Source organism: Rhinolophus sinicus, chromosome 15 (genome assembly GCF_057876585.1).
Source record: "Rhinolophus sinicus isolate RSI-liver-muscle chromosome 15, RSI-T2T, whole genome shotgun sequence".
Lineage (NCBI taxonomy): Eukaryota > Metazoa > Chordata > Mammalia > Chiroptera > Rhinolophidae > Rhinolophus > Rhinolophus sinicus.
In genome coordinates, this window is record NC_142515.1 from 132,989,357 (window position 1) to 133,014,987 (window position 25,631).

Sequence of the window (25,631 nt, forward strand, 5' to 3'; positions counted from 1 at the left end):
CAGCCGACAGCTAGGCCTCAGGACCTTGCACTCAGCGGAAGCCATGTGACATGTTTGACTTCTGAGTCGTGTTCGAAAACCGAAGCATTTACTTCTGGGTTTATGGCATTTATAAGTCAAAATGTTCATCAATGGAGACGTTCGAAAACCGAGGTCCACTGTAAATTGGTATTTCTGATCCCGAAGGATCAAAACTGTAGGATTAGAAAAAAGTCAGTGTCAGGATGGACGGTGAGATCCAGCCAGTGTCTCAGACTCTCAAGGTCACCACAGAGGAAGTGGTGACAGACGGTAGCACTTGAGGTCAGAGCTAAGGGCTCCTCCTGAGCCCTTCAGGAAAGCAGGATCAAGCCAACAAAACTGAGGGCATTAAAGTAGGAAGTGTGTGTTCAATGTAAGAAAAATGTGTGGGCTGACCAATAAGTGAGCCATTGTCCATAAAATGCTGCCTAAGAGCCTGGGTTAGGGATGACAGAACCTGCGTTTGGGCCCAGCTGTGCTACTCCGAGTTTCAGCTTCTCCGGCTGTTAGGTGAGCGCCCTCAGCAGCAAACACTAGAACATGGGCGCTGCTCCTGAGTGCTGGTGACGAGGCGTTTCTGAACCTGAAGTGTCTTCTGAACCGGCGACTGGGCCAATAAATGCTGATAAGCTTGCTCCACGGTGAAGGAGCAGCCTGGAGCTGAACTGGTTCCTCTTCTCAGGTGTTTACTTGTCCCTGAATTCCCACCACATAGTAAGGCATCTTTATTCCTGAGATGAGTGCTGGCCACAGCAATAGGGGAGAAGGCAGAGGTGCCCATAAGCACACCCCAAAAGCAGGCGGCTTCCTGGGACCCAGGCAGCAAGTTAGATGGGGGTTGGGGGAGCTGTCCCGCCCTTTTGACCACTGTGATGGTGATTAAGACCCTGAGTCTCCCTAGTGACAGCACATGGGAAGTCCCTAGCCGCAGCGTCTTGCTCACCTGGAGCCCAGAAAGTGAAACGCTAAGTTGCAGGGGCAAGACAGGCTCTTTGTTTTAATAAAAGAATCGAGTGCGCTCAAGGTGAGCAGATGCACTCGCTAGCATTTGGAGGATTTCAAATGCCACGTTACTCGAAGCTAGATGGATGGATCTCACAGAAGCATGACTGAGCAGGTCCACACGTGGATGCCCGTTTGTTTTCATGCGAACAGCAGACCAGCCGGCAATGCTTGTAAGTTTCCATCACGGGGTATCTGCCCTGCAGCAGCAAATGCCAGCGTATCCTGGTGAACGGGAAGCTCAGCTCTCAGGCTCACGGTGCGTGCAGCCCGACACCTCACAGCCACTGAGCTCGCCCAGCTGGCCATCTTCTCCTGCGTGATGCGTAAAGCAATCTTGATTTAATTGTCGCCGTATTTGCGGATTTCTATTTGTCTAGTTTCTTTCTGTATGTTAAAAGTCACATTAATTTGTGAAGTGAATTAATTTTTACAGCACACAAACAAAAAGGTTGCCGCTGCTTCCTGGAGGACCCCTAGTTAGACCCATGGAGTTTCCTCTTAAATCAGCCGGCTTCTCTAAGGAGCCTGACTGTGAATTCAGATCCTTTGAGAACAAAACTTAACCCCTGTAGGAATACTTGGGTTCACGTCCAGCTGTCTTCTGGCCATGCAGACACTTTCTAAGTGTCGTTCACAGTGGGCCCTCGCTGTTCTGTGCCTCCTAAAAGGAAGTGGCACTGGCCTGTGACAGATAAGCCCACACACTTACGGAGGGCACACCTGGTTCTTGTCTCTGCTTTCCTCAGCCCTCCTGTGAGTTCCTTTGTTTGCAAGGGGTTCATGAATCTAAGGCCTCAATACTCACGTAAAAATACGCAGAGTCTCAGCTCATCACTCAGCAACAAGCAGGCTGGGAGCTGAGGAAGGAGGGAACCCAGTGTCACCGGCTGCCAGATTCCGTTCTCTGTACCCCTCCATCCCAGGTCCTCGTTTTATCACTGAGCGAAGCAGCAGATGGTGCGTAAGAGTAGGCGAAATTCATTTTCTCATCAGAAGTGGTTAGTTCTACCAACATCGACATGGTCACAAGTGAGGCCAGCAAGCAGACACGCTGCTACTGAAGAGGGTCCAGCGCTTCACAGGCCAGGCAGCTGTGTGGCCGCAGCCCGTCCCGCCTCAGGGTCACCCTGGCTGCTGGCGTCACCAGCAGTGGGGGCGACTGCACGGAGACAGCAGACAGCTGCCACCAAGTGTCCTCCGCCTCCATCGAAGGTGTTCCCGGGGGTCCAGGGCTCGTCTCCACGCACCGGAGAACTGGGTGGATGCTGGTTCCTGTTCAGTTCCAGGAATGAAGCCTAGAGCTGCATGTGCAGCCCTCCTGCAGGACCTCCGACAGTGAGACAAGCGCCCAGCATGATGGGCCACCCATCCCACCACGTGCCAGCCTGTGGCTCCCTGTCTCAGCGCAGAGTGGGCCCACGGTCCTTCCCTCTGGCCTGAGCTTTCCTGAGCCACAGCCCACTGCTCCTCTACCCAACCCGCTGCTCCTGCAAAAGGGCAGGCTCACGGCTCAGCAGAGACGCCCCAGAGACAACTCCACAGTCTGGAGGCATCAAACGAGTGTCTTTCCCCCAGGCTGGAGGCGGGTCCTCCGAGATCCCCCTGTGTGCAGGGCTGGCTGCCTTAGGCCTCTCTCCTCGCTGCAGATGGCCACCTCCTCACCATGTCCCCACAGGGCCCCTGCTCTGCTCCTCATGCTTGCTGTCACTTTCCTCTTCTCATCATGACACCTCTTAGAGCGCGGCTCAGGGCCCACCCTAAGGGACCCATTTTAAATATTAATAGTCTCCTCTTTAAAGGTCTATCTCCAAATACAGTCACAATCTAAATTTACAGTATGTATGTTTAAGGAAAAATACTGGCGGCTGACTTCTCAGAAAGCTGAGTGATTTTATTTTATTTATTTATTCTTTTAAGGAGGGTGCAGCTCACTGGCCCATGTGGGGATCAAACCAGTAACCTTGGTGTTATTAGCACCACACTCTAACCAACTGAGCTAACCGGCCACCCCGAAAGCTGAGTGATTTTATTTTAATTGTAATAATACAGACGGTGCCAAAAAAATGTATACATATTTTAAGAAAGGAAAAAACTGTGTTAAGATTGTAATACTCAATATGTACCAATAACAAAAGATGAATCCAAGTCACATGTATGCATTTTTCACACCCCCAGGATTCTACATGGGGATCCCATTAGTGAAATGGAGAAATTCATGACGAGATAAGTGAAAGGCCATTTAGTCAATAAGTGGGGGCTTAAAGTATTTCACTGAAACCAAAAGCAACTTTTCAAATTCACAAGCCCTTATTCAATGAAATCTATCCCTTTATGCTCTCGATTTATAAATTTGTATGGCTAAAAAAAGAAATCGTACTGCATTTTATCTTTTCAAAGTAATTTTACAACTTTAATCTCATTATCAATAGAATCATTATTAGTTTTCTTAATTAATGTAAGTATATGTGAATTGATAAATGGTAAATTTTAAAGTAAAAACAATTATTACTGAAACCATGCTTCAACATGAGTGGGCTATGATAATACGTATATATTTGATGCCCTGTTCTTAACCACTTACATATTTATTAAGGATCTTTCTCAGCGTTTGAAAAACGGTTAGCCAGTGACCTGAATTATTTAACTCACAGACATGTTGTGTTTGGGAGATAGATTGTTCACCACTATTTTAAAAATATAAATGTGTTAGCAAAATGCATATGAAGTCTCCTGAAAAACAGCACAGCCGTTATTGGAGCGAAGAGGGAGGCGTGAGCTCACCCGAGATACTAATGCCACTCCCGGGGGTCCTGGACCTGAGTCTGAGCTTTCTACCATGTGTCTTGTTTTGTTTGTGTTTTATTATAACGTCATTGCTGGCCTCTGCATACACCTGAGTCTGTAGTGCCTCCTCTGTCTCATGCCGGGAACTACGCAGTCTCATAAAGAAATGCAGTCGCTGGTCCCGATGAGTGCCGTCTGGTGGGAGAAGCAGTTAGTTAACTAGAACACAGTAGCAATAGTGTAAAGTGCGACAGGAATGCAGCGGAGAGAAAGCTCAGTTCACATGCTGCCCTTTGACCTCGCTCTCTGAAGAAATATGACTAAAAAAACATTCAGCTCTTATGTCGGATGTGCTGACTAAAAACACATGGAATCTAGAAGATGCCACATCCAGGCACATCAATTACTTTGTTTCAGGAGCAGAAGCATCATGAATATGAAAAGTTTTGCATTCAGAGACAATTTGTCATTTTTAAAGTCAGTGTTCTGGCAACGCCAAATCTCCATTTGAACAATCCTTTTGTGTCACTGCAGCTGTTTGCTGAATTACCAGATCCACATTCTCCACCAGACCTCACAGTAGTGAGTGGACCACACTCTTTAATCTGCAACCTCAGGCTTTGATCTGTAATGGTACATGGGCAGGGAGTGGGCCATCTGGGCATCTGGTCCATCTGGACATCTGGGCATCTGGACATCTGGGCATCTGGACGTCTGGACATCTGGGCATCTGGACATCTGGGCATCTGGACGTCTGGACATCTGGGCATCTGGACGTCTGGGCATCTGGACATCTGGACATCTGGGCATCTGGACGTCTGGGCATCTGGACATCTGGGCATCTGGGCATCTGGACATCTGGGCATCTGGTCCATCTGGACATCTGGGCATCTGGGCAGGCATGCCAGAGACTCCTGGGCAGGCTCCTTGATGGAGTCAGAGAAGCAGGTAGTTGGATACACATCCCTGTACTGCCCTAGTGAGTCCTATCTGCCTCTGTCCCAACCTCTTTCACCTCCCAGTGTAGGCACTGAGGGCTCAGTGCTCTGGGTGGGGCAGAGACACCCCTTGGGCAGCGTCCGTGCAGCTCAGGAACCGGGTGATCCCTCACAGGCCCCGCCCCCTCAGGAGAAAGCACAGGCTGAGAAACTCTCCTGGCCCTGAACTGTCTGGGGGGACATTCAGAGTCCTTCCCATCATCCTCAGGATTGAAGTCCAAACCCTTCAAGAATGTGGACGCACTGGCCTTTCCCAGCCTCGCAGGGGCCACGTGGCTCTTCTGTCCCTCGGAGTCTTGCTCGTACCAGCTGCCGTGCATGTGGGCTTCTGTGTCCCACACATGGTCTCACCCATGTCACTCACCCATCTCTCCCTGGAGCTGTCCCCAATCTGTTCCCCTGCAGATCTCAGCTCCAAGGTCCCTTTTTCAGGAAGACTTCCACAGGTTGGGTCAGTGCCCGGCCTGCCCACATTCCCACTGCGCACTGTGGTGTAACCTGGATTTCCGATAGCCCCACATGACCTCAGCATCTTTAGGGAAAATGAATTTTCACTCCAATGACTTGTATGTGGCACCATGACAACGCCAACACGGTGGGAAAGGAGATTTGATCTCTTGCAAAGAGCGATGCTAAGAGGCTCTGATGGCAGCAGCTCTGGCTGTTTGTCTCTCTTTGTGTCAAAATGGAGGATCTTTGTTCAAGATCAGAGTATTCTAGAAGACAGTCACTGCGACGTCTCAGACCTGGGTTCTGCCTGGACGATGAACAGAAGACAGAACACAAGGTGTCCAACACGGTCTGGATGGGAGACCAGCTGCCTGTGATGCCCGGGCTCTGTGAGTGTGCAGCAGGGACGAGCGGCTCTGCTCCCCAAGTGCGGCTGGAGCCCCCACCACTGGGGCTATCACGGCTGCTCCCACCTGCTCACTGAGGAAGAGCAGTGTTTACACGCAGCCGTCCTGAATCCAAACAGTAGGATTTGTTAGTAATTCACTCACCAAATATTATGGCTGGAAAACTGGGACACATAAATAATCAGCGGCAGAATGAGTCTTCTGGTGGCTTTAGTCTGATCACGCAAACGGAAAACACCAGGAGAAATGTGATTCAGCCATTCGTCCTCTCCTTTTAAATGCCAGCTGCTTTCAGGGTTTGAGGATAAGAGGGTGTTGTTTTTCCCTGCACGTCTTCAGAAATGGGGAGTAATTAGAAAGCAATTAAGCTACTCCATGTTTTCCACTAGCAGAGTGATATTACTAAGCATTGGTCTGTGTATTTCATAAATGTGCACACCTACTATGTGTCGGGCGTCGTAGGAAGCCCCAGGATACAGCAGCAGGAGGATGTCTAACCTGGTGGTGGGGACTAGTCAGCAAACAAGGAGCAGAAACAGGACTAGGAGTGGGGCAGGGTGCCTGAGGGGAAGAGGACAGGGAAGGGGTGTGTGGGCGGGGAGCGCCCTTCGGCCCCCCACACAAGTGACACAGCTTACACGCTGCACCCATGAGTCGCACGTTTCTTATATCTACTCAAGGTGCTTTCTGAAATGAAACAAAAGATTCCATTTAACAGTCTCCTCCTGTGTTGATTTTTAACTACAGCCGTCAAGGGTGATTCTGGTGGATAAAGCTTGCATTTATTAAGAAATAACATGAAGACTGCAACAGAGTTTCGTGTATTAGGTACCAAAATGAGTGACTGTTACTCTGTATATATCTCCAGCTTTTTTCTGGCTTAACTAGCAGTCACATTGAGCATAGTAAGCATGGTATGTGCACGCTGACTTCAGCAGAACAAAGAAATGCTGCTTTTGATTGGAAAAAGGAATGATTATCTCTGAGATATAAATCAAGTAATTTAAAATGATATTTGGTATGTGAACTATTCTATAGTTACTTTAACTGAATTGCATTAGGATGATAAACATTCCATAGACTGTATTGTCTTCCTGCAACTCAGGTCAGCGTCAAGTAGACCTGGTAACTGTGTCACTGTTGTCATTTACAGCAGAAAAGTCTGAGGCTCAGGCAAGTCAACTGATGCATCAGGCAGAGGCAGCCCTGAGTCCTGGGTCTTCTAGTTTCCAGTCGCCTATATGTGCTGCCCCACTGTGTGCAAACCGAACCAATGTGAACTAGAACAGCAACCCAGAGTCAGCTTTCTGTATTTTCTGACTTGTGCAATAAATAAAGACTCCCAACGTAATCTTTTATTCGTTACCTCTCTTGATTTTTAAACTGTCTGATTAGTAGTACTTTCTCCATTACCTCTGCTCCAAATTAAAAGCAAAGGTTCAGGTTTTTTTCACACACCCAAGAAAAGTTTTGTTTTGCATAAGTAGCCGAGGGTATGGGATGTTAAAGCATCGACTAGGAACAGTAATTCGTCATAACTGCCTGTGGGGTGCTTGTCTGCCATGACACCACAGCGAGGGTCACATGGGATGAAAGAGGCCGTGTGCAGCCCCAGAAAGACCACTGAACCCCCTGATTCTCATTTCCTTTTCTCCAAAGTAGGATGGCTTCTGGGACCTAATCAAGCTATGCAACAAGAGTGAACATAAACCCAGTTGCAAAGTTATAAATACATCAACATTACTATTCATCAACTAATGTGTTGAGATCAACCATTAACCACCATTCAGTCTGTGACGTTTTTGGAAAAGACAGTGCCATCCCTCGGCAGTGACCTCCGAGCTGCTGATAGTGTTTTGTTTCCACGGAGTGGCAGCCTAGCACCATTCTGTTAGGTCTGTACAAATGCCCCTTACTTTGGTCCCTTACTTAGGGCACAGATACAAGCGCGCATCAAGTTATTGGAGGCCCAGGACTGAACAAGTGACCCTGGGTGCCCCTCATCACTGTGCGACACTTACGTCGCATGTGCTTAAATCCAGAAGTGCACCGGCATTCAAGCTGTAGCGTTAAGCAGTCTGACTCGTAGTAGCTCTCATGCTCAGAATATGCAGAATGAGATCAAGATGCAAAATTACCTTTGATAGAAAAAACATGTGTAGCAGCCAAAGCCCATCCGATGGGCCGTCGGGAATACCTCCCCATGTGTTCTGTCTAGCTTCAGATCTGACAAGAGCTAAAAGGCTAATCAATAATGTAACAAGCTAATGGACATGATTTTAAGCACAGTGGACTTATTCTGAAGGGGGGAACCCTGGCAGGGCCGCAGAGGCAAAAATGGAAACTACTAACATTTAATGCTCATCTTGAAAAGTACTGCGTTACAGCAGGGCCAGATGCCTTAGAGTGGGTGCATCCCTTCTCACTCCGCAAAGCAATCATTTCTATTCGTAGTGTTATGATAATGTGTTTTTCCTTATGAACCATGTGTCTGACTACTCAAGATTTCATTTCTAAAGGCACTATTTCCAAAATCTAATGTGTACTTTAAGTAAAAATGTACAACTCTGCTCCAGAAGTAATGGTAAGTTCCAGTTTAAGGCACTGTGTTTGATGCCAGCTATGGATGCCGACATCCGCACAGCTTAAGTGACGTTCTGTTTGTCATACGAGTAGGAAATGCAAGGAGACTGTGCTGGCTTGGTAGTCTGAGAAGGTTTTAATGCAATTTGGATGGCCGATGCTTCATTTTCTGGATAAAATGAGGCCTTTGTTTTTATTTCATTTTTCCCCTTTTCCTTGCTCCTATATTTTGCATGTTAGCAACTTCACAAGAGAGGCAAAGTAAAACGCTCTACAAAACGATTAACTATAATTTACAAGTAAGCCACTCACTCACATTTATATCATCCTGTCTTGTTTGTCACTATGACGGTGTTTTACCCACATGCAAGGATTACCCACAGAGTTCAGTAATCATGATTTACTTCCCTAATATCAAGATGCATACGTCGCTACAGTGAAGCCCCTTTTCTGTTGAGTGGGTTTATTCCACAGGTGGGTAGTGATTGTCCAAATTCAGCACATGCGTTTTGACCTGGCATTCCGAATAATATCTTGTGTTTTAACAAATCATGAGACTCTAGTGTGCTTTTAATCCTCATTTTGTATTTTCGCAGCAGGCAGGAGGCAGAGCTCAGACGTGGTTCGTGTTTGGTCACACGGAGCTGAGAGCACTGAATATTGAGGGAGGGACGTAGGCAGAGGCTCAAAGGTGAGCTGGTGGCAGAGGCCAGGCACCCAGGCCTGGGGACCCTCTGCACAGCGGCTGTCCTGCTGAGGAGCACCTGATGTCTTGTTCCTAAACTCCTGCATTGGACGCGGTGACCTGGCCTGTCTTGTCACATGGGAGGAAAAGCTCTGCTGTGGGAATGTCACCAGCCTCTGAGCTGCCAGAACTCAAGGTCCGGGACTTGCATCCACAGTGCACAATTCTGCCTTTCCTAGACGGCACTTTGGGAGCATTGAGCAAGAGTATTCCTACACAGATTAGGAAACTACAGTCCAAATAAATAAGTAAAGGGGCGGGATATGCGAGAAATATACCCCAGCATGTGAAAAATAGTGACGTGAAAAATTAATGATTTGCTACGATTTCGTGCTGCGTATCCTCTGACTTCCCTTGTGATGCTCCAGGCCACACCCACTCTTAATGCGGCTTCTTCCCCCGACACTCTCTGAATGGGTTCTGCTGTTTTGAACAAGCCATTTGTCCAGAAATACTGAAAGTAAGGGGCTCGGTCTGCACAGTAGGTGCTCTCGGCATGCCAGACCTCACCGTCGGGCTGTGCATGCAGAATTCTTCTGAACATGCCGCTCATCACGTGCCAGCACTGATGTGTTTGTGACCAGCATGTGTACACACTGCCTGGACAGCCGTGACCCAGCTGCTGCGGCCAGGGTGCAGGCTGTGTTCTTAGCCTGGGACCTTCGAATGGGACGCGCTCAGCTTAGAACCACCAACTTCTCTAGATGCCACTGGCTCCCAGAGGCTGATTTTCCACTTGCCCTGCATTGAGTTTATCCTTCTTACAGAAAAGCAGGCTTGTACTCCTAAGGAAACTCTGCATAAGTGACTTAGACCTAGTCAGCCACAAGGTCTTTTAAAAGCGTTATGTTAATGCCCTCATGAAAGGTGGATACCCATCTGCCCACGATATAAAAATAACCTTTACAGTACTTTCCAAGTAGTATTTTTCCTTATAATTTTGGCAGATTTTAGACACTCGCAGGTGCCTTAAATTTCCATCACACACTGACAACACCAGAGGGCGGGTGGTGGAGTTCTAGGTCATTATTTTACTTCTTCAGGCGTTTAGCCTGCAGCTGGTTTTTCATAAGAATTTCAGTCCCAAGAAGCTATAGTTTCCCTGAAGCTCAGGACTTACTGTCTTATTTCTTAATTACAGTAGTGACATGAGATAAATGCAGACTTTTGGGGACCAAATGCATGTTATTCTGTGGTAATTATAAAGTTCTCGCGACAACTGCAATTCTGGTCATCAACTATTATGTTATATTCTAGAAACTCTGTAATTAAGTCCTTCCAAGAGGACACTTCTTATCTGAAAAAGAGAGAGAGATGGGCCAGTGTGAAAATCAGCGACACAGGTGCGCTGCGCCTGTACGGTGATTGCACATGAATCTCAAGTCAGAACATTGATTGTGTCAGTTAACATTTGGGCGACTTAATTTAAATTTCCATCTAAACAAGCTGTGTAAAAAATATGTTTTTTAAAAAATAGCCTTCCTCTTTTATGACCTTCACAATAAAAAGCTTTGAGTGTGCCGCAGTGGGACACATAGCCTGGACGTATGATAGCAGTGGTGCCGCTTTCAGAGATAAATGTGCAGTCTATCGGTAATATTCTTTTCAAATACTCTGATTCATTGTATAGAACTTTTCATCTAAGGGTCCATAAATTACCTCTGTCATGCTAATTTAAAAGAAAAAATACATAGACTTCCCTCTTTCTTCTAGAGACAGACATTCTTTGTCTTTTAATTTCAAGAAGGTGAAAGGAAAACAAGTGATGGCTGTCAGACTCTCTGTAAACTGCTTGGGTGAAGGTGTCAGGTGTATCACATGTCAGATTAGGGAACCAAACGGCCAGGTTTTAAGTTCTGCTGCCGTAGACTAGATGTGGGACCTGAACATGCTCCTCAGTGTGCCTCAGTTTCCTCACCTGTAAGCGGACTGTGACTTCCTGTCAAGATTGCTGTGAGGGTTTCATCATTTCACCATGTGAAGGGTGTGGATTCACGCCCAGCTGTCAATGCTGTCTACTGTTTAGGCGTTATTTTAAGTAACCCGGGGATATTAGGACAACGGGCCAAGCTCTCCCACACTCCCCCACCTTCAACCGGGGTGAGGACGTCTCAATCATGTTAATAGGCTTTCCTCAGAGAATTCTTCTCAGCGATCTCATGTGACACAGAGTAAGAGTTGTGTCTTCCACATTAAAAAGGCATTCAGTGAAGCTGCTCTCTTCAGCTTGCACCTCTCATGGCCTCGCCAGAGCACTGGTCTCCAATGCTGATACGAGCTAGCGCTCTATTTTTTTTTTATTTTTTTTTTAAGGCAGAAGGTGTCCTCTTTGGGCAGGGACAGTTGCCCAATGGCGTGCGACGTCTTGGGAACACAAGTTCTGTGCACGTACCCTTCAGCGCATGGCTGACCATCTAACCAGTGGTCATGGCATCATCTGGAGCGGTTACTGCAAACCCATTTTGTGTTCAAAATAGCACAAATAAGCACACCAAGAACATAAACCCTTGAAAAAGAGTCATTGAGCATAAAGACGAAAACTAGCCTGCAGTGCTTGACTTTCCTTCTACATACTGACCTGCGGATATTGTTTTTCTGGTTAAGGTCACATTATACTTGCTTTAATATTATTATTTAAAACATCATATTACTTTTACCTTCCTAATGAAGTCAGTTAAGTACTTAATTATAACATGTTAGTTGCTCTGAAATACGTATAGATCTAAGTAATAAATAATAAAATGAATTTTTAAAGTACTTGTATGTAAACATATTATGGATTGAGGAGCAAGTACAAACATTGTTTATGGGAGAAAATGATGAATTCTCTTTCGTGAGTTGGGTTAGTGACCTCCGCCGTTTCTATCCAGATCACGGCAGTTCTCTTGTCTTTAGTATCCTTAATCCCACACCTCTCCCTGATGGGTTGGTACTGGATTATATCTGTATCACATTCACATTCTCCATTGCTCTTTGAAGAGCAGTCAGTCGACGCTTCACTTTTCCCTAGTCTCTGATCCACAAAGAAGAAGATACAGAAATACCATATTAGAATGACTAGTATTGAGGTAGACCAGTTGTAAGAGGATTGATGCTCACGGAAGACTTTCTAACGAAATGCAGTCAGTTTCAGGGCAAACACTCAGTTTCCTTCTTGCAGTAAAAATTCCTCATTGGACCACAAAGAAGTAAGTTTTCTTGAGCCTGGTTCCATTTCAACATTCCACTCCATAAAACACCTCTATAGCAGAAAATATCTGGAACAATTGTTTAATTTTAGAACTGTTAATTCTGCTTCTTCAGTAGCCTGGCAGTTATTAGATTATTGGGTTTGATGGTGTTGATTCTACAATGAGGAAATTAATACTATAATTTTAAGGAACAGTGAGGGGATGCCAAACCCAATTTCAATTTTAATTTCAAGAGTGTAAGAGCGATTTTCGAAGTAGAAATAAAACTCAAAGGTACGGTTTTCCACCTGCATCAGTGTATATAAGCTGCCATAACAAGATAGCACAGATGGGAGCTTAAACCACAGACATTTATTTTCTCACAGTTTTGCAGGACGAACTGAGGTGCCGGAAATTCAGTTTCTGATGAGACCTCTCTTCCTGCTTGCAGACAGCTGCCTTCTGGCTGTGTTCTCACTTAGCCTCTTCTCTGTGTGCTGTTGGAAGGAGGGGGAGGGAGGGAGAGACAGAAAGGGAGGGAGGGAGGAAAGGACAGAGAGTGCTCACTCACCTTCTTATAAGGGTACCAGACCTCTGGGGCTAGGGCCCTACCCTTATGAGCTCATTTAAGGACCTCCCTGGAGGCCCTATCTCTGAGTACAGTCACATCGGGGCTACAGTTTCAATAGGAATTTAGGAGGGGACACAGTCAGCCCATAACACCACCTAATGATGATTGTACTTCTCGTGAAATGCTGAGGTTAGGTGACAGACCGCCCAGAACTTCTCTGCTGCTTTGAGCTTTTGCACATGCCCTCTTATGGTCATTTTTATTTACGTTGCAGATCAGCATTTTCATGACCCACCTGTCCAACTACGGGAATGACCGCCTGGGCTCGTACACCTTTGTGAACCTGGCCAACTTCGTGCAGAGCTGGACCAACTTGCGACTGCAGACTCTGCCCCCAGTGCAGCTGGCCCACAAGTACTTCGAGCTGTTCCCTGAGCAAAGGGACCCTCTCTGGCAGGTGACACTGAACCTTCTGTCCTTGGGGGGAGGGAGGGGAGTCACAGTTCATGAGTGCCGAATGTGTGCAAGGAACCCTGCTGGAGGTGTGGAAACTGGCGTTTTCCACAAATGTCTCTCATCCAATTGTTTTATTCTCTTCAGTGATGTGCTTGTGTGTTTTATGGATTCAGTGTATTTTCTCTTTGCTTTTTGGAGCTTTCACTTGTTGGTTCAGGAGGTTGGGACACCGCAGTGAGGATGTCTCGTGGTTGGTGCCTTCTCAGAGCTGGTCATCCTGACTGGGAAGTAGTGTGACCAGGGCTGGCAGCAAAACGGCCAGGCTCTGGATGCCAAGGGAGATAGGACCGAGAACCACTGAGATCCAAGAAGCTGTGAGCAGGCCCTGACATGTATGGGTGGACACAGCACACAGTGCAAATAGAAGGGGAGCTGTTTATACCAGGTGCTCGTACAAATTCTGTCTTTCATATGTCCTCACAGTCCTTTAAATCTGACCAATCTTTCACTAGGATCAGGTCTACTGGTCAAGAAAGAATTGTCAGTGTTAACATTGCTTTCACAAATAGTTCAACTTCTCAGGGGAGCCACACCACCCTGGTGCAGGAAAATGTGGTCTCTCTTTTCAGCGGTACCCCCTGCCCGGTTCTTTGCATTGGATCTCGCTGACCATGCAGTCAGTAGGCTGGCTGCAGGGAGTTCCCTGCTGGCCTGATAGTCCCCTGCTGGGCGGTAGGCCAGGAGTGGCCTCAGCGCTCAGGAGAAATCACAGTGACACACTCCCCACCGTCCTCTCTGCCTCTCCTCCAGACTGTGCGTCTCTCTTCATCCCATAATTCCTGTGCTATCGGAACTGAGTGTCCCTGTGTGTCAGTGTGTCAGGCGAGGCGTGTGCTCAAGGGAAGGAACAAAGAAGGAAATACAGTGGAAGGTTTCCTTGTCAATCTTGCTCATTGTTATATATTCCAAAGTGTGTTTTTAAAATGCTACAGTAAGTTCCACTGTGTTCTGTGACTTACTCAGCAGCTCGCCACTGTTTGTGCTCGGGCAGCACTACGTCTTCTGATCATTCTCCCTCCCGTATGTTGTGGGACCGTCTGTATGTGGGGTGTGTGCATTAGAGAGATAAACAGATGGAGACACAGTTGTCACAGTGACGTAGTCACCCCAAGTAGGAGTTGGCTTTCATAAAGGGAAGCATGGGGTCCCATAAAGGGCAGTTACCCAGAAGTGCTCACACACTTATGAAACCTGTCACGTTGAGAGTAAACCAGTTCTTTTCTCTCACATGTTCATTTATGACATAGCAATGATTCATGGTGCAATAACAAGAAAAAGTAGCCAAGGTTGCAGATGGCTGACGTAAAAAATGAGTGAATGGCCCGGCCCCAAGTTCTACTCTTTCTTTACCCTAAAAAAAAAAATTAATGAAGAATTTTTATTTCTTAATATTGTGTGAGTTTTTTAAAGTAACTTTTGTTGACATTGTTTCAATATCCGTTACACTGTTTATTTTTTAAGGAATGAATATAATCAAAGATATGCCAGCTCCAGTATTATTTGGTCAGCATGATGATTCTAAATATTGATTAAATGTTCATATGAAATACTGTGCTAGTTGATTGAGGGTATAAATGAAAATTAGACACAGAAAATAGAACTATTTCTTAAGGACCGATGTCACTTTGAAAGACATCAAAACATATACAGACACAGATAAACTTTTGCCAAATGCTGACAATTTTAATTTTGAATACCATCACAGAGGTAACTTCCTGAGAATTTCTTAATAAATGATAGAATTAATCAAAAAATTCAGATTTCACAAGTTTTTGTTATTGTTGCTATCATTTAAATAAGTTTAGAAATTTTCATATACCAGGGGTGCCAAAAAAATGCATACAAGTGGACACTTTGGTCAACGTTGCTCAAGCAGTAGTTTGCCATCATCAAAAGTGTCTGGACGCTGATGGTAACCACTTTGAGCACCTCTTGTCATTGCAGAAGTCAAACGTGACTTGTATTTATCTTTTGTTATCAGTATATATTGAATATTACAATTTTAATACAGTTTTCCTTTCTTAAAATGTGTATACATTTTTGGCTCCCTTTGCATATTTTAAAAAAAAATAGCTTATTATAAGAATATTTAAATAACTCTCAAGAGAAAATGATTACTAAAAGACTCCCATTTTATCATGCGAATTATATCATTCATATGGTTTCTTTTAACTGCAGAATAAACTGGCAAATATTTCCCATTAACTAAAGTGCCATTATTCTCAAATGTATTTAAGAAGGAAAACAAGGAATAGAGCCGTTAAGTTCAAGAGGGAATTACTCAGGTACATGAGACGTTGACAACAACTCGCTTATTGAAGCAAATCAATACGCTCTGTCAATCATAGATGATGCACATGGTTGGGTACAGTACACAACACCTCCCACATCCCTTTCCCCCGTGGTTCTCTTCTTTTCATAGTGATAGTCATAATAGCCGACAAATACAGCCGTAAGCATTACCTGGTGTCCTTTATACAATATGAATTGAATTTCATAACAACATACCAGGTGTGATCAGAAAATACAGTGAATATTCAAATAAAATAAATTATTACAGTAAAAGACACATTGCCATTAACCACCCTCAAAATACTCCCCCTCACTTCTAATACACTCATCCCATCATTCTTGCCACTTTCTGAAGCAGTTCTGGAAGTCCTCTTTCGTGAGTGTCTTTAGTTGTGCTGTCGTGGCTGCCTCCATGTCCTGAATCAATTCAAAACGTATACCTTTCATGGTCATTTTGACTTTGGGGAAGAGCCAGAAGTCGCACGGCGCCAGATCCAGTGAATAAGTGGATGAGGACACACCGTAATGTTTTTATTTGACAGAAATTGCCATATGCCATAAGCTATGTGAGACACGGAGCCTTCTCATTGTGATCAGAAAATACAGTGAATGCTGCTGCCAAGTGCCATCCAACGGAAAGGCAGGGATCTTCAATACAGGAAGTGGCACGTTGAACCTTAGTAACAACAGTATGTGACAAGTTTCAACTTGTTCAGTGCAATCAGTTGGGTATGAGCTACTGCTGAGAGCAGATGTGTATCAAAGTGTGCTATAAATCATCCTTCATCATGACAATGCTCCGTGTCCCACATCGCTTCTGGTATATGGCAATTTTTGTCAAATAAAAACATTACAGTGTGTCCTCATCCACCTTATTCACTGGATCTGGCGCCGTGTGACTCCTGACTCTTCCCCAAAGTCAAATTGATTCAGGACATCGAGGAAGCCATGACAGCACAACTAAAGACACTCACGAAAGAGGACGTCCAGAACTGCTTCAGAAAGTGGCAGGAACGATGGGATAAGTGTGTTCAAAGTGAGGGGGAGTATTTGGGGAGGATTAATGGCAATGTGTCTTTTACTATAGTAATTTTTTTACTTAAACATTCACCGTACTGTTTGATCACCCCTTGTAGAAGCAGAACCAGCACTAATCCAATCTTTTACAACCCCCCATCATCACCCTACAGTCAGGAGAGGTTCCTCGGTGTATGTCTGTCTTCCTCATGTGGTCTCAGCATTAACTGTCCAGGTACTTTTCTTATTTAGAAGCATGACTTCTATTTAGTGCAGTTCACGTTTAAAAACTAGGTCAGGTGTCCTTTTTCTTCAGCTTTTCAATTCACACTTTTTTATTACCACAAATAAAAGGAAAACATGCAAAATGATGATCTTGACATCTATTTAATTTCCTTTGGTTCCCTATGTAAATTTTCATTAGCACCAACTACTGTACATGAAATCACTGTGTCACCTAATGAAAAGTGCAGTATGAGTTTCAGTCAAGGGACAGCTTGGCCGGTGCCCCATAGAGTGTGTGTGCTCCCTTCCCTGGATGTTGGTTCTTTCACAGGAGGACAAGTGCTGATGACACACACAGCGCTATTCCTAACTATACCCTCCGCAATGTGGCCCCAGGTGTACAGGATTCTTGAAATGATATCCACAGGTTCCTGTGAATTCAAGTCCCTTTTGTTTTGGTGGAATCATCACTATGAAGGTGGAAAAAATAAAGTTTCCGCTTCTGTTTTCTTTTTCTTTTTAAATTCTCATTATGGAAACCAAACCACACCATGGAGGCAGCAGGGAGGTCAGATTCCTGCACATTCACTGATTGATGCTTGGAAGCTCTACGCTGTCAGGCAGCTCAGTCCATCTGCAGCCAGGCCTTCCGGTCTCCATCTCAGCACACATGCCAGGTGTGATGGGACACCTGCTGGCCGGGCGACCAGGGGGATGCGCAAAGAGCCCAGCTCTGAGCCGTCCCTCCCATTTCCAGGGTTGAAGTCAGAATGGAGGCGGCAGTGTGCTGACCTTCGGGGGTTCACAACTGTGTTCATTCTAGCTGTGAGATCATCCAGCGCCAACTCAGAAATGCTGCGATTGGAATATCTGTGACACAAACGAATCACAGGGCTGGTGACGCACACTGTAGTGAACATTTCTGTGTGTGTGTTAACGGAAGAGAAAACGTTAGATTGCAAGAGCAGTGGGAGTTAGGGCCTTCCAGCCCAACCTGCTCACTTTGGAGAAGAAAGGGACGATGGCACCTAGTGCACTGAAATGTCTTGTTCTAAGTCCCTTGGCTTCATAGGGACGGTCAGGACTAAAGCTCCCATGTTTTCTTCCTCCTCCAGTGTGGGCCTGACCACACCAAGGTGGATGCTTTACATGCAGAAACCCCTGCTTCTATCACCGACTCTCTGTGGGATGAAATGTCTGGGCTCCTTCAGAAGAATCTGATGGTGTGTGGTGTGGATGTCTTCCTTTGAGGTCCCTGCATAATAAAAGGATGGGCTTTGCCCCCCTGGAACTTACAAACCATCACAGTACCTGGCGATGTGACCCAAATGACATCATAGACCTGCCTCCACATGTGTCCTCTTTTGCACTCTTCCTTATTTGTGATTATGATTGCACTGACCATGCGGTGTCACTGACACTTGGCCTGCCCTACCAGCTCATCCAAACCTTGATGCACCAGGCAGGTTCACTCGTGTTGGGAACCTGGAACGAGCACAGCTGCCGTCAATAGAGTACCGTGAGTGAGCAGGCAGGAGCAGAGCAGTGTGTGTGCATGAAGAACAATAAACGGGCACACTGGTTTCTTCTGGTAGAGCAGCACATAGGAGACACAGCCTCAGGGAGCAGCCCATGGAGTCGGGAAAGCTCGAAAGCTGCCAAGGCCACGTGTATGAGACACGCGGCAGGAGCCACTGTCTGTAGGCTCTAAAGATGAGAGTGAAGTCATTACAAAAATGTGTCGGCCCGTAGAGATGATACCAGAGGCCTTTTGCAGGAGACATAAGGTCAGGGGAAGATGAAGGGAGGACAATGACGTAGCTGTGAGGGACGGAAGCCCTGAATAAGCTTCCTGGCTGTGGAAAAGCTGGGCCTTCAGAGGAAAGTGGTGGGCTTGGTTGTGGATGGGACACTTGGGTTGGAAGACAACTCACCTGTAAGTAATCGCCCTGCAGCGTGGGTAATAGACCTCCGTAATTTCATGCTTTACTCCCATGTTTTCATCTTTAGCCTTCCCAGTGCCAAGCGAGAGGTTGTGTGTCACTTTATAGATGGAAGAGTGGACTTCATTACTGTTTCCATGTGTTTTCCTAATCACAATCTGAGTTTATGTATTACCTGGTTACGTTGGTCTTCCTAACTCAGAGCAGTACTTAGACCTTTCAGCAATGCTTCCTGAATGTGTAGGCAATTCCTTTCAATTCTTTAACCTACAGTGAAGCACCTCACTGCGCAGATTATGCAGAGCTGTGGGACATCCTGACACCCAGAATCCGTGACAGCAGTCCTGCATTATCCTTTTCCTGTCTGTCAGTCAACTGCAAATACGATCTAGTCAAGTGTCAGATTCCTGCACAAGTAACTTACTGAGGCTTAGTCAGGGGAAGGCTGCCAGCAGATCGTAAAAAATAAAATATTGATGTTATAATATTTTCATACTCTCTGAACCAAAAGCATCCTAAAATAAATATGTTTAGAGCACCTAATCCAAGTATAACAAAAAAGAAACTGAAATGTTTCTGTGTGCCCTACAGGAATGTCTGATTTTAACGTCGTACTATGACTAATACACTGTATTAGACCAACCTGTTAGTAAGAATTTTTAACATGCAGTTTCTTTACTGAGTTGGCTATCTAGATTCCCGGGAAGGTCCATTGAGCCATAAGTAGTATATTAGGTCCTACATGCGGGCCTGTGCGGTCACCTGTGTGAAGAAACTCAGAGCTGCAAAGTGAACTTGCCACCTTCTTGCAGAGTCAATGTCACTATGAGAATATTCCATGGGAAAATTCCAACAGCGTCAACTGATTTAAACAAACATGCGTGTATGCAGTAAAGAATGTGCAGATGTTTAGGGTAAATCAGAGATCCTTTGTGCTCAGAGCAGCACTCCTGCAGCTGTCACCCTGGACCCCTCCCACACAAGGTGGGCATGCATGCTCCTCTGTAATTCAGGGTGTCACATGCCATTGAGTCAGCTCCAGCTCCTGGCGGTCCCATGAATGAGTGACGTCCCGTGTCATGTCCTCACAGCCCTGCTCAGCTCCTGGGAACTCAGCCTCCGGACTCTTTTATGGAGTCCGTTCATCTCACGTCTGGTCTCCCTCTTTCCCGGCTGCCTTCTATTCAGAGGACTTTGGTAGTCAGGTCTGAGTAAGAATCAGACTGTCCTGTGCCTCTGGAGTTCTGCGGAAGGCATTCACTGGAGAGCAGGGTGCCCATGGAGGCGGGCAGTGCCAGGGCTGCAGGGTCTCTGCATAGATGCTGTATCTCAGGGTTTCTCCATAAAGATTTGCCGATTCCAGCATTGAGAATGAACATCCCCAGCCTATTAAAATGCCTCCTCAGTGCACATGGATTGTTCTAGGCTTAAATGGCATTGGGAGACAAAAAATTGTATGTTGCCAGCCTGCATAATGCAGACTTGGAAAAGGATTTTGTTTAAACACATGTACAGGGCAAAAGTTAATAAGCAGAAGAAAATTTAAAATGACACAGCCAGATAGGGAGGAAGAAAGATTTAAAAACAAAAGCAAAGAACACCTTCCATAACATTCTCCTTAAAACAGTGCGATCCAGGCAGCAAAAGGCAGGCAGGGCAAGTGGGGAAGAAACAATAGTCTAGAAACACCTGTAATTACAGACTCATCTTCTGCCGGGAGCACTGGGCGTTGTTAAAGTTTAAGCTGTTAAGGCCTCGTGGTGTCCTAGTTACCTGGAGCAGGCACGTGATCTGGGTGGGGGTGATCAGGCTGTAACTGATGGCCCTGCAGGGCCCTTGCCAGGGAAGAGGTGCAGAAGCGACGCAGAAGCAGCTTTTAGGAGAAAAGCCTAGGCAGATTGGAGTAACTGGATCTAATGAGAAAGGAAGTTATTTTCACATGTGTATTCTATAAAAACACGGACTTCAGGATAAGTAGTGTGATTTAAAAATGTATACTGTTAGCTTGATTGTGAATTTGAGATTTTTATTTAATTAGGAGGATCAGGGTGCTCAGAACCCTCTAAGGACCACGATTCCATCAGAATTCGCTGCGCTTTCTAAGTCCGGTGTCAAGCCTGAGGGAATTTTCTGGTCACCTTGCTTGTCTACTTAAATGTCCACCTGCGCAGAACCACCTGTATCCTCTTACCTGTGTGAAAGCCGAGTTCCATGCGTTGTCACTAGGCTGGCATTGGAACCAGAGCTCTGAAAACAGCTTTAACTCCTTTTTTTTTTTCAACGTTTCAGTATATCTATAGTACCAGATTCTTCAAATAGTAAATTACTGTTTACAGCAGCTTCAGATATGTAGGGAACAATCAGATTAGATAATGGAACATAATCGCTTTGTAATTTTCTGACTTCTAAAATTAAAACAATAGCAATGGAGCAAAGTACAAGGAAATGCTCTGCCTTTTTCTTGGGAATCCCCTAGGACTTTCATAGTCATTGCCAGAAATCCTCTCTCTCTCTCTCTCTCTTTCTCTCTCTCTCTCTCTCTCTCTCTCTCTCTCTCTCTCTCTCTCTCTCTCTCACACACACACACACACACACACACACACACACACACACTTTACCTGCAGAGACAACCTCAGCTTTGGATTCCAGATCTGAAACTAACTAGCCGTGTGCCTTCAGCGAGACCTACATAGAACCCCTTGGTCTCCGCTTCCTCGGCTGTAAGAAGGGATAATTATATCTGCTGCCAGACTGCTTTCAGGATTAGAAATAATCTATGTCAAGCAAGTGCCCAGAATATAGAACGTGATCAATAAAGTTAGAAACTCCATTGGCTGTTAGTCAAATATTCAGACAATAGAAGGAAAGTCAAAATATTTTGGGCTGCATCTGTGCAGCCCAAAAGCAGCACAACTGAAGGAATGCGTTACAAAGAGACAATCTGCCTAGACTGAGGGTTACAAGGTGCCACCAAGTGGATGACAGGGACAGGAGAACTGAGGGAACGCAGAATGAATTGTTAGTAGTAACACAGGAATGCCATATTACACTTCTTAGCATCCTGGTCATTTTATTTGATGGTTCGGTCCTGTCAGGGTAACTTTGTGGGAAAGTACAGCTAGAATGACTCATGTCTTTCCCTAAGAAAACAGGGCACGTCCATCCGTGTCCCATGTGTTACGGTGAAAGCCAGGTCTTTGCTGGTCTTCTGTAAAACGCCTGTCTCTGGGGCGCCTTGTTTCCCAGGGTTGCATGCAGAGGTGTGGCCGGCAGAGACATGCCGTCCGGGGGAGGCCAGTGCCTGCCGCCCATGCACAACAGACAACCTCACAAACGACAGACTTTCCACAGCAGACTGTCCAACCCTCACTCTGCTCATCAGCCTTTGTGAAGATGAAGAAACCATCTGAGCAAACAAATGGAACACCTGCTCTGGGATTGGTTCTTTGTTGAGAAAGAACAAATACATGTGGAGAAACTGAGTACGTGTAGGTCATTGCCTTGCTCCAACTTAATATCTGAAATACAACTGAGGAATAAAGTTCGTTACAAAGGAAGCAGTTGAATACATTTTAAGTTTTGAAGTGAGGGTGTGAGTAAACAGCAGGAACGAGTTTCGGGGCCTCCATGAAAGTCAGCAGTGGAGACGGTCAATGATTTGCTGTGGGAGTTTGGAAGTAAAATGTCTACACAGTTCATATTATCTTAGTTTTCAAGCATATTTCAAAATCTGTCTGTGCCTTTTAGTAATTGTCCCCTGTGCCTGTCCCAGGTCACTGTCAGTCATTCAGTCCCTACTTATCAACACCTCTTATGTGTTACATTATAGCAAAAAGAGGTCTCCCCTCAGAGAACATAACCTTACAGCTGAAATAATGTTACTACCAATATCCTATACTATTCATATGCATAGTAAAGTTACTGTAAGCATATACTTGAATAAAATAATTCCAGGTGTTGAAATGCAGTGAAGGACATAGGACGAGAACTGTCACAGAGAGACAAGGCGGGGGAAGCGCTGTGTCCCCGGTCCTCAGGGATGGCCCCTCTCACTGGGTGACATTCGAGTTGAGACCTGAATGATGACAAGTCCTAAATCAATTAGTTCGATGAGTCGCAGGAGCCAGACAGCAAGCGTATCCGGCAATAAATTGAATCAGCAATGTGCAAGGGTATCTGGGTCCTCTGATAGGACAGCCTGTGACCTCGGGCTGCCTGAAGAAACTCCAAGCTCTTTCCCTGTCAAGAAACTCAGATATCCCAGAAGTCTAGTCATCGGACTGTGATGGAACATTCCTCCTGTGGGGGGGCAGCCACCTCAGGTGCCCTTGTGTTCTGACCAGGACGTCTGCTCTCAGATGGATGTTCACAGCAAGAGTAAGGTTTCTCTGTCACCCCAATGGCCTAACTGATCTGGACGAAGAAAAACCAGTGTGTGGGGATGGGTAGCGTGGATCACATAATAAGCACTCTCTGTTACAGAGCACAATGTAATGATTTTAAATGTATTAACTCATTTAATGCTCTCAATAGCCCTGTGAGATAGGTACTACCAACCATTATTTTCTGGATAAGGAAACTGAGGCCCAGAGAATTTAGGAAAATTGCTGAAGACACAGGCAGTCTCCCTCCTGAGCTCACACACTTGACAACTGAAATAAGTGGGGAAGGGTAGATATTCTCTTCAGGTAGAAGAATTGGCAAATTTGACTGAGTTGGAAAAGTACTGAGAACATTGCCCAGAAAATTAAACTAGTCAAAGATTCAGGTCCTGGCACGAATGTGTCTACAGCCACGAACATGGTGTGAGTGAAGCACTGGGTTGGTTTGACTCAGAGCGCTCCTTGAAGTGTGGTCTGTGAACAGGCTTGTGTCTGCTCCACTGGAGCTCAAGCCCCTGCACCAACGTGTAAAGCAGCTGTAGCACTAGGCACGCCAGTTGCTCCAGCTGAAACGTTTGTTCTTATATCAGAAAGCAGTGCCCTCCGTCATGTTCTAACACAAGGGCCGTATGTTCTCCCAGACAAGTGCTTTGAAACACACTGAGTTAGAGTACAGGCTATGTTGTTAGAATGAAGACACTCCAAAAATTGTGGTTAAATAAAATACAAATGTATTTCTCACTCATACAAATGTTTACAAATGGCAGGAGCATTAGCTCGGTTCCACATAGTCATCCAGGGCCCCAGGGTGGCAGGGGCTCAGCATACAGGTGGCCATGATGGACTTTCTCATCCAGGGCCCAGGAGCGCTCCAGGAGCTCCTGTTGAACAGTCTGCTACAGATGGCACACCTATGTGATTCTCCCCTGAGGTTTAACCAAAACCCTGCTAGGCATCCTTTTAGAAGCTAGCGGCCATAGTGCCATGGGTCTGCCATGATGTGTGGCCCACAGGGGAGGGCTGTCTGCATTTCAGTCTTGCCTCCAGCAGGGCGGTTTCTTGGTCTGGATTCCACTCAAAACTAGCAGTTCTCTGCATCACCTGGTCAGTGATGCAGAGCAGCATCCCCTAGAACAAGAAAATTCTGCTTCCAAAACCCACAGAGACCTAGAAAGTCCTGTGCTTTTTTCAGCAGTAGGAAATGCAAGTACAGTGAGACACCTTGTACTTCAGGGAGGATGTGCCAGCGCGCTCCACACATGGCCTTGGAAATCCACCGCGGTGCTGGGCCCTGGCACTTGGCCGGTATATCTCCACCCTGTCTGTCAAGGCAGCCAGAGTGCTCGCCACTCTTACCTGCTGGATCTAGGGAGCCTCATGTCACCAATATGGCAGGCCAGTGTTGCAGTCTCTCGAATGTGAAGATGACACTATTATGACACTGAGAATTGGTTTTGAGAATTATTTATGAGAAAAATATTATTTTGAGGAAAATAATTTTATTTTTCAATTACAGTTGACATTCAATATTATTTATATTAGTTTCAGGTATACAGCACAGTGATTAGACTGTTACATAATTTACGAAGTAATCCCCCGGATAAGTCTAGTAGCCACCTGGCACTATACATAGCTATTACAACATTATTGACTATATTCCCCATATTGTACTCTATATCCCCGTGAATCTTTTGTAACTATCAATTTGTGCTTTCTAATCCCTTCACTCAGCCCCACAACTCCTTCCCATCTGGCAACCATCAGTTTGTTCTCTGTATGAGTCTATTTCTGTTTTGTTTTTTGTTGTTTATTTTGTTCTTTAGATTCTGTATATAAGTGAGAATACCATTCATATGGTATTTGTCTCTCTGTGTCTGACTTGTTTCACTTAGCATAATACTCTCTAGGTCCATCCATGTTTTCACAAATGGTAAGGTTTCACTTATTTTATGGCTGAGTAATATTCCATTGTATAAATATACCACAAATCCTTTATCCAATCATCTATTGATGGGCATTTTGGTTGCTTCCATATCTAGGCTATTGTGAATAGTGCTGCAGTGAACATAGGGTGCATATATCTTTTCAAATTAGTGTTTTGGATTTCTTCAGACAAATACCCAGAAGTAGAATTGTTGGGTCACATGGTACTTCAATTTTTAGTTTTTTGAGGAATCTCCAAACTGTTTCCGTAGTGGCTGCACCAGGTTGCAATCCCACCAACAGTGCACGAGGGTTCCCTTTTCTCCACGTCCTCGCCAACATTTGTTGTTTGTTGAGTTATTAATGATGGCCATTCTGACAGGTGTGAGGTGGTATTTTATTGTGGTTTTCATTCACATTTCCTTGATGATTGGTGATTTTAAGCATCGTTTCATATGTCTATTGGCCATCAGTATGTCCTCTTTGGAGAAATGACTGTTCAGATCCTTTGCTCATTTTTTGATTGATTATTGAGTTGTATGAGTGCTTTATAAATTTTGGATATTAACCCCTTATCAGATGTATCGTTGACAAATATC

General features: G+C 45.4%; 1 protein-coding gene across 6 annotated transcripts in view; it reads left to right on the forward strand.

Annotated features, from left to right (window-relative positions):
- LOC109460175 (N-heparan sulfate sulfotransferase 4) overlaps positions 1 to 25,631 on the forward strand; it is a 281,773-nt gene that overhangs the window by 226,448 nt on the left and 29,694 nt on the right. For all 6 annotated transcript variants that reach the window (XM_074338571.2, XM_074338573.2, XM_074338574.2 and 3 more), the window contains one exon: positions 13,009 to 13,191. In XM_074338571.2, the coding sequence (XP_074194672.2) occupies positions 13,009 to 13,191 (183 nt within the window). The remainder of the gene's footprint in view (positions 1 to 13,008; positions 13,192 to 25,631) is intronic.